The sequence below is a fragment of the Poecilia formosa genome, unplaced genomic scaffold (genome assembly GCF_000485575.1).
Source record: "Poecilia formosa unplaced genomic scaffold, Poecilia_formosa-5.1.2 Scaffold874, whole genome shotgun sequence".
NCBI lineage: Eukaryota > Metazoa > Chordata > Actinopteri > Cyprinodontiformes > Poeciliidae > Poecilia > Poecilia formosa.
In genome coordinates, this window is record NW_006800813.1 from 39694 (window position 1) to 49484 (window position 9791).

The 9791-nt window shown below is 38.3% G+C and overlaps 2 protein-coding genes across 2 annotated transcripts in view; both read left to right on the forward strand.

Moving 5' to 3' along the window:
• The window catches only part of LOC103131915 (interferon-induced protein 44-like), an 11379-nt gene extending 4046 nt beyond the window's left edge, over positions 1 to 7333 (forward strand). Inside the window, exons 3-9 of the mRNA XM_016667010.1 lie at positions 986 to 1009; positions 1138 to 1171; positions 5409 to 5610; positions 5943 to 6095; positions 6210 to 6378; positions 6566 to 6666; positions 6750 to 7333. Of these exons, the coding sequence (XP_016522496.1) occupies positions 986 to 1009; positions 1138 to 1171; positions 5409 to 5610; positions 5943 to 6095; positions 6210 to 6378; positions 6566 to 6666; positions 6750 to 6911 (845 nt within the window). The 3' untranslated portion in view covers positions 6912 to 7333. The remainder of the gene's footprint in view (positions 1 to 985; positions 1010 to 1137; positions 1172 to 5408; positions 5611 to 5942; positions 6096 to 6209; positions 6379 to 6565; positions 6667 to 6749) is intronic.
• A 127-nt stretch (positions 7334 to 7460) lies between these two features.
• On the forward strand, positions 7461 to 8349 carry LOC107834970 (interferon-induced protein 44-like). Its single transcript, XM_016667011.1, has 3 exons — positions 7461 to 7555; positions 7836 to 7936; positions 8027 to 8349. The coding sequence occupies exons 1-3, from the start codon at positions 7498 to 7500 to the stop codon at positions 8186 to 8188; spliced, it is 321 nt and encodes a 106-aa protein (XP_016522497.1). The 5' UTR covers positions 7461 to 7497; the 3' UTR covers positions 8189 to 8349.
• Positions 8350 to 9791: the final 1442 nt, after the last annotated feature.

The window sequence follows — 9791 nt, forward strand, 5'->3', positions numbered from 1 at the left end:
TTGTTTTTCCAATTTTATTTTGAAACGAAAAAACCAAAGAACGAACCATTCGTGCATTCAACTCATGCACATACTTGTTAGATTCGTTGGTCAGCCAAAATCCTGCAGTTGTTGTCAAGCTCAGATTTTCTATGTTGCTGCTCTGTCACATGGAAACTGAAATCTGTTTTCCACAAAGTGAGCGCTCTTCTTAGAAATCACATGGTCCATGAAAGTGAAAGTAAAACAGTGGAAACACTATAAAAGAGCGGTTCGCTTTGATCAGCATGTAACGGTTTTCTCTGCTGCAGCTCATCACCTCCTAAGGTAGTTTTTTTTCCTTATGTTTTATCAGTAACAAAGCAGCTGCACTAAACGACTGGAAAACAAATGAGTCGATTTACAGAGCTCTGACAAACCATTACAGAGTTATTCTCTCTTCCTCTCTGTGTTCACAGAGTATTTCCTGTCACTGTCATGGGAGGCAGCTCTTCACAACCATGTAAGTTACATTCTTGTTTGTTTTGGTTGTGACATGTGCATTGATTATTTCCCTGATTCACTTCACTATATGTTGCATATTTTCAGCAAATTTTATTTTCCCCTTCAAATGAAACTGATCTTGAACATGTTTTTATAGCAGAAAGTGAAATAAAGTTACATGTTAACCATTGAGAATAAACACTGGATCATAGTTAGGGACTGTCTGAAAAGCGTAGCAATGGAGACTGTATTGGAATTATAATTATTGAAATTTTAACTCACTATATTTCCCGTGTTGTTTTGTTTAGCTCCTCAATATAAGTAGCTACTGTTTCTTCTCTGTATTTTTCATTTTAATGTTTTCCTTTACTCATGTTAGAGTAAAACTGAATCTATTCACCACCAATGCCTCAGTGTACTACAGATTTAAAAACACCCATTGTGTTTATTACTTTAACATAAACATTAATTATATTTTTAGTCATTTATGAACCTAAGTAATGTGTCTCTTTGCTCCGTTCAGCTCCACCTCCACCTCCATCTCCACGTGAGTACAACTTATTATTCATGCTGACACAGCAGAAAGTGTTTTTCTTACCTCAATAAAGAAATGAATTGTTCTACTTCAACACTCTGTTCTGGTTTTAAGACTTTGCTGTGAATTCTCCTTCACAGTTTTAAGAACTCCATGGAGGGAGATAACTTGGGGGTGAGTAAATGTGCCTTGTTAAGATCTGCATGTTGAAGGTGAAGTTTTTTTGTTTTTTTGTTTGGTTCAGAATAACCAGCCATCTAAGCAGTTTCCTGAATTAATAGTGTCACTTGAACCTGGTTATCTCATCAATTTATCCTGATGATATCTTTGAGGGCAAAAATTTTTTTATTTTTTTGCCCCAGAAATTACAAATGAAACATTTCAGAGTTTAGACAAGCCCTGACTGGCTAATCGGGAAGACTGGGACAATTCCCAGTGGGCCTGTTTAAAGTTTAGGAAGCAAGGCTTGATCTCACTACTTTTTTTTGGGGGGTGGGGGGGAAAGGCATTATGCTACTGCGATCACCAAGTCATGTGTGGCAGGCCATTTTAACAAAATCAGTTTCATCTGATTATCTGTAATTATATTCCATCCATTTTCTGACATCGTTATACCATTGGGGTCAGGAGGGGTTGCTGTTCATCTCCAGCTGTCAACGGGCGACAGGTGGGGTACACTCTGGACAGGTCGCCAGCCCTTCACAGGGCATAATTATATTCTTAAATGAATTTTGACTAGACGGCTACATTTTGACTATCCAGAATTGTAATTTTAGATAATTAGAGATGAAACAAAACCATTTTTAAGAGGATGTTGCCTTCCATCGGCAGCATCCAAAAAGATTGTTTTGCTTTGTCTTGTTTTTGGAGATGCAACCTGACGTAGCACCTCAGTGCACTCGATGCAAAGTAGAAGGAGAGAAAGCTGGAATCGGAAAGAAGCAGTTCTGGAGACCGATCCCACTAAATGGGCTTGGTAACGATTTGACAAAATGAGCTTGCAGTGAATAACATCAAATGTGGAAATGAAATAGGTCCAACTATCCACTGTTCAATCAAGTCAATGAATTGTGTGGCATTGTGGTAATGTTAAATAATTTATATATTTCTATGACACGCCACACAACTTGAAAATCTTGTCTTGCATGTTTTACTTACCATCTAATATTATAGTTGCATAATAATAGGTCATTCTCTATAGAGGACTGGTATGAAATGAGTTTCGCTACAATTGCAAATGTAAGCGTCACATCAACAATCACTCTGATTAACTACATTTTTATGGTTTATAGTTATTTTTATGGTTTATAGTTATGTATGTTGGGAACCTAAACAGACTGACTAGTGGAATCTTAATGAAGAGTAAATGTGACAAAATAAACCAAAATGTGACAGAAAAGCAGGAGATAAATAGAATCGTGTGCATAAAGCGTAAAGCCACTGTAACTAATTTTACTTCTTTAACTGGCATTTAAATGATGTAATAAAGACTTAAGATTCTTGGTAGTTAAATCTGGCTCTCAGTGGGTTAACGAGATTTTAAAAAGNGTTGTAGGGGGCGCTGTGGAGGACTTAGGCCACGCCCACCAAATATTGGACTGGGTTCCTATTCGGGGGTGGATTAGGGCTGATCACAGTGTGGGCGGTACAGCTTGGCTGAAATATGTGGAATTAAGGGCCAAACGTATATCAACGGCGTAACGTCTGACCCCGACATGCGGCCAAAGCTACTCCTTCTCTTTTTGCTTTAAAGCGATTCAGATCGGACCAACTTATTTGTCTTCTGACACAGTATCATCTTGATTAGGTCAAGGGGGTCAGAGGTGGAGCTGTCCAAGAAAAAAAAAGTGACTTTCTGTCGCCAGGGGGCGTGGCTTAGACGTCATCAGCATATGACCACATAACATCATCAGGCATCCCAACCTGATGACTTATGCCAAGTTTGACTTGAAATGATATTAGACATCCGTGTATGGTTCCTTCTTTGGTTTTTTCGTTTCAAAATAAAATTGCAAAAACAAAACAAGCATGTGTTTTTTTTTTTCGTTTTTAAAACAAAATTAGAAAAACGGCAATTGCAAAAAAAAAAAAAAAGAAGAAAATGAGCTGTCAATTTGTGAAAGTATCATGATCAAATTAATTACATGGCGCTTTGGACCAGTGTAGATAAACAAAGTATGCGGGACAGAGAGAACTATGCAGGCTGCAGGGAGACACGATTGTTCGTTTCAGGCTATACTGTAGTATTTTCTGCCAGCCGCAAGTGACCAATGTCCGGTATTATTTGTTTCTCACAGGAGCATTATTTCAACTGACTTGTGGCTGGCAAAAAAAAAGACTGCAGTATATAGGCTAAAACGAACAAGCTCGTCTCCCTGCAGCCTGCATAATGTGTGTGATACTGTCCCCGTGTAAGCCGGACAGAGAGAACTTCCGGGTCAGATCGCTTGTCAATAATGAATAACAAGTGAAATTAACAGGCTTTCTGCAATTGCCGTTTTTATAATTTTGTTTTAAAAACGAAAAAAAAAAAAAAAAAAAAAAACACATGCTTGTTTTGTTTTTCCAATTTTATTTTGAAACGAAAAAACCAAAGAACGAACCATTCGTGCATTCAACTCATGCACATACTTGTTAGATTCGTTGGTCAGCCAAAATCCTGCAGTTGTTGTCAAGCTCAGATTTTCTATGTTGCTGCTCTGTCACATGGAAACTGAAATCTGTTTTCCACAAAGTGAGCGCTCTTCTTAGAAATCACATGGTCCATGAAAGTGAAAGTAAAACAGTGGAAACACTATAAAAGAGCGGTTCGCTTTGATCAGCATGTAACGGTTTTCTCTGCTGCAGCTCATCACCTCCTAAGGTAGTTTTTTTTCCTTATGTTTTATCAGTAACAAAGCAGCTGCACTAAACGACTGGAAAACAAATGAGTCGATTTACAGAGCTCTGACAAACCATTACAGAGTTATTCTCTCTTCCTCTCTGTGTTCACAGAGTATTTCCTGTCACTGTCATGGGAGGCAGCTCTTCACAACCATGTAAGTTACATTCTTGTTTGTTTTGGTTGTGACATGTGCATTGATTANTTAGTGCACTGAAGGCTGAAGATCATTGTAAATTAGCAGATCTTATGTAGCGATTTCCATGTCACACAAATGCCCCTTTTCCACCGGCTCTACTTCAACAACCCCGCTCGGCTCTGCTTCAGAGTGACCGCGTTTGGCTCTGTTGCAGGGTACCGCCTCCTGGTGGCGGGGAGGGGGAGTATAGCGCCCCGCCTCCAGGAGCGACGTGCTGTGCATGCGACCTAACCTGAGTTGTTTTTCTGATACAAAAGAAGAGAGAGCTGAGCTATTTTTTTTATAGCCTGATTGCGATTTTTCTGAGACTAAAAGAAAACGTGACAGTGGGAGGAAAGCTGCGATGTGGTGAGGAGGAGCTGATCTCCGCCTTGCAGTGGCAGGAAAGCAGGTGGTTCAGACGGTTCATGTAAGCTAACGATGATTTTTGTATTAAACTACAATAAAACTTGTAATGGTGCTGAATATACATGAGCTAATGTCAGTCAGAGTGTTGCAAATAACTTAAAAAATTAATAATGTATTTCAATGTGTTTTCATGTTAAACTGCCGCCGCAGACCATCGTGGTTCTTCGTGCAGCCTTTGGGTTGTAGGATCTCATGTCCGTCTTCCTGACTGCTGGTCGGTGTTAACTGTAATGTGCAACCGAGTGTCTTCAGAAAATGCGCATGTTGTGTTTGAGCAATAAAAATACAGCAGACTTTGTGTTTTAAATGTCTTCCATGACTGTATGTATGCAACCTTAAATGTAGTACAAACCAGACAGATATATCTACAAACTGCTCACCTGACTGGAGAGCAGCAGCGGCGTCAGCTGCGTCTGCGTCGGTGTTCACCGTGAGGCTCCGTCGGCTCCGAAGCGACTAACGAGGCTTTACATTCGCTCCACTACTGACAAAAACGACTCATTCCTCACGGCTCCATCGAGCTGCCGCTGAATATTGAAATCCGAAGCAAAGAAAAAAGCCGGCATCTTTTTTTTAGTTAACGGCTTGTTTGTATCTTCCATCACTTCCGTGTTGCAGCGAGTTTCAAACGTTGCGCCTTCATTTTTCTTCTCTCTCCGCTGCTCCATCTTATCCACGCCCTCAGCCAATCAGTGAACAGCAGCGAAGCTTGCGTCACCTACCAAACCAGGGCCGACCCTAAAAAGCAGGGCCAGCCCCGTTGAAAAGGGCTGGTGGAAACGCATTTAAAGCGAGCGAGTAGAGCCGGTGGAAAAGGGGCAAAAGTGAGTTGCGGGTCACTCACTGACTCTCACTGCTAATAGGTCTATCAAGGTTAAAAAAATAATTCTGAAATCATGATTTTAAATTTGTCATTTTAACAGAGACAATAGGGAGGCTCTTCAGTATTTGAAGGAGTTTCAGCCTCAAAATGAGGAGGCAAACCACATCAGAGTCCTGCTGTACGGCCCAGTCGGTGTGGGGAAGTCCAGCTTGATCAACTCCGTCAACACCGTCCTGCAGGGCAGAATGACCAATAAAGCTCTTGCCAGTTCCACAACCTCTGATCAAAGTTTCACCAAGATTGTGAATATAATTCCTTGTTTAATTTTGAAGGCTTATTTACATTTTTAGACTATAAGATTTATCAAATCAGTCTAAGTGGTTCTTTGCAGCTTTATAAATATTCCCAGCAACATGGCAGAAAATACACATTTTCTGACACTGAGTGGCTACAAACATGTAACCACTGACTATAGTACTGTCTTATCCAGAATTTTATTCAGCAAAAATACATTTAGATTGAAAATTAAAGTTATTAAAATATTTTGAAGCAGGTTTGTAGATCTTGAATTTAAAATATATTTTAGCGGTTGTATGCCTGCTGTTTACATAAAACACTGTTTTTTTTCTTCCAGTATCAAACCTATAAAATCAAGAAAGAAGGCAGAGGGAACTTTTATCCGTTTGTGTTCAATGACATCATGGGTCTGGAGGACGGAGATGGAAGAGGAGTCAGAACAGACGACATTATTCTGGCCTTGAAGGGACGTGTGAAGGATGGATATAAGGTATAAATATATACTTTTCTGCTTTAAAAAGTCCTTCACCTAAACGCATTATAATTTGTTTGCTTTCTGTGGAAAATAAATTACTGAATATACATCATATCTTTTTTTCCTCAGTTCAATCCTTCATCTCCTCTTTCTGATGGTGATCCTGGCTACAACTCGTCTCCATCCATCAGTGACAGAGTTCATGTTCTGGTCTGCATCTATTCTGCTAATGCGCCACAAATGAAGCCGTCTGTTTTACAGAAGATGAGGGAAATCAGAGAAGCAGCCAGTGAGCTGGGTAAGAAATATTAAATTTGCTTTTAGAATATTATTTTACTGTAAAGGATCTTTGTTTTTACTTTTTTATGTCATCATAAATGTTTCATCACACTCCTGTGGATGTAGTTATTTAAATGTATTATTTAAATACATTTGGAGTTTCTTGAGTAACTCCATGCTTAGAGTCTGAATCTCTGTATCCACAGGAATCCCTCAGCTGGCGATTCTCAGCCACGTTGATGCAGCCTGTGGTGACACAGAGAAAAATCTGAGAAACGTTTACAAGAGCAAACATTTAAAGAAAAAGGTGAGTCATGGAAAGTTTTATTCTAAACAGGACAACCCCCTAAAAATATACAAAAAATAAAACAATTATTGTGTTTTATGTAGATGGGCGACTTCAGCTCCAGCCTGGGGATCCCAATGAACTGCATCCTCCCAGTGAAGAACTACAGTCATGAAACTCAACTGAATTCAGACGTCACCACTCTGATCCTGAGTGCTCTGAGGCTGATGGTTGACTTTGGAGACGACTACACTGATACACTGTGAAGCCACAAAACAGTTTGTGGGGATGTGCATGAAAATCACAGCAGTAATGTTGGTTATGTGTATCACTACATGGTGGTTGAGGAGAACATAGCAGTTGAGTAAGAGGTTTTATGACCTTTGACATGTTTCCTGCTTTTCTCTCTCAGCCATTTTCTGTTAAAATAAGCCTTTTGGTGAAATAAGGAATAATTAAAGGGACAATGTGCTTTCACAATTGTAACGCTGGTCAGTTGGGAATAGATTTGCTAAAAAATAAATAGTTCTTTTAGTTGCACGCTTCACCAATATTCCGTTTTATCCATTTGTTTACTGGTCTTGTATAATGATAGAAAAAGCAGCACATTTATGCTCATTTTGTTAAATGAACAAACTTTTTTACATTATTTTTTTATTTTTAAACGTCAGTCCTCGTGGGAAAACTTAACATTGTTTTTAGACCTATGACTGAATTGTGAAATATTTGGTTGATGTTGAATGCATTTACATCCTGCGTATCACTTTCCACTTTGAGAAAAGTCGCCACCAAAGNTCCATCAGTGACAGAGTTCATGTTCTGGTCTGCATCTATTCTGCTAATGCGCCACAAATGAAGCCGTCTGTTTTACAGAAGATGAGGGAAATCAGAGAAGCAGCCAGTGATCTGGGTAAGAAACATTCAATATGCATTTATTATTCTGCAGTACAGAAAATGTTTTTTGATGTCATCATAAATGACATAAAAACATTCTGCGCCCAAAACGTTCCCTGTAGATGGGCACCAGCACCCTTCCTGACCCCGCTATGCACAAGGGTGTTAGAAAATGGATGGGTGGATAAATGTTTCATCACACTCCTGTGGATGTAGTTATTTAAATATATTGTTTAAATACATTTGGAGTTTCTTGAGTAACTCCATGCTTAGAGTCTGTATCTCTGTATCCACAGGAATCCCTCAGATGGCGATTTTCAGCCATGTTGATGCAGCCTGTGGTGAAACAGAGAAAAATCTGAAAAACGTCTACAAGAGCAAACATTTAAAGAAAAAGGCGAGTCAAGGAAAGATTTATTCTAAACGGGACAAAGAAAACCCTAAAAATATTGCACAAAAAATAAAACAATTATTGTGTTTTATGTAGATGGGCGACTTCAGCTCCAGCCTGGGGATCCCAATGAACTGCATCCTCCCAGTGAAGAACTACAGTCATGAAATTCAGCTGAATCCAGACGTCGACACTCTGATCCTGAGTGCTCTGAGGCTGATGATTGACTTTGGAGACGACTACGCTGACAAACTGTGAAGCCACAGAACTGTTTGTGGGGATATGCATGAAAATCACAGCAGTAATGTTGGTCATGCGTATCACTATATACTGTAATTGTTGAGAAGAGCATAGCGGTTGAGCAGGAACCAAGTATGAAGTTTTCTGACCTTTACACATGTTTCCTGCTTTTATCTCTCAGCCCTTTCTGATAAAATAAGCCTTTTGATGAAATAAGGAATGATTAAAGGGACAATGTGTTTTTACAATTGTAACGTTGGTCAATCAGGAATAGGTTTGCTAAAAATAAACAGTTATCTTAGTTGCACCCTTCACCAATATTCCATTTTATCCATTTTACTTTTCTTGTATATTGATAGAAAAAGCAACACATTTACGCTCATGTTATTCATTTTGTTAAATGAACAGACTTTTTGTTACATTATGTTCTTTTGTATTTTCTTTTTTTTTTAAAAAAAAAACGTCAGTCCTCTGGGAAAACATACCATTATTTTTAGACCTATGATTGAATTGTAATGTGTTTGGTTGATGAATGCATTTACATCCTGCGTATCACTTTCCACTTTGAGAAAAGTCGGCACCAAAGTTTTCACAGCAGTTTCAGGTCAACATTTCACACGTTTCTATTGTTGGCTCATTTGTCATAGAACATTTGGAAAGCAGCCTATAAATATGTATGATGGTCATAAAATAATGTTACAGTTTGAATCATGTTAAATAAAAAAAATTAAAAATCAGCTTCACTCACATTTTGTTTTAGTCAATAATATGCAGAGTAGTAAAAACTGCATGATACTATGTGATTCTATGTTCATCAGTTCTAAGGACTTTTTGCAACAGGTTTTCCAAACCAGTCATTTAGCTGCTTGTGTTTGGGCTTTTGTTTGATGTAAGATGATGAAATCTGTTAACTGGGAGGTTTCTGAAGTAGAGCTTCTGCTCCATCTTCAGCCATGATGGAGACTTTCTGATAATTAGGCCTCCACATTGTAAAGCATTTAAACTGCATGTAGTTCTGTTTCTACTAAGCTTTTACTCTTTAGGTCAAAGAAATCTGAAAGGTTTTAGATTTTGAACTTAATGAAATTATGAAATAAGTTGTGTAACTTCTTTGTTGAATTTTTAAACTCAACGGTGCTGAAATTGTGCAATATATGTAATAATACATCACAGATTATCATTTGGGTAAAAAAAATTGTTGCCTTGCATGTCTCCAAGTGTCTCCTCTCTGAGGCTCATTTCTTTGCACAGGTTTTAAGTAAACTGTATATGTGCAAGAGTTTAGTTATGTTTCTACTTTACAGCAAATTCCCAATATTTTCAAACCAATTAGCCAGTTATATACTCAAGGTTTTAATTAAATAAGGTATAAAGTGTTGTCCGAATAATAGTAGTTAATAGGGTAACACTTTGTTTGAAGGGGGTTGAATAAGACAGTCATGACACTGTCATAAACATGACATAACACATGTCATGAACATCAATAAGTCTTCATGAATAGTTATGACTGTTGTCATAAAGCATCATTCGGTAAATAATGACACTTTTAATACAAAGTTGACATTATTCAAAATGTCTTTGTTATGACAACTTGTCATTAACCAAGAAGTCATGATCTAAC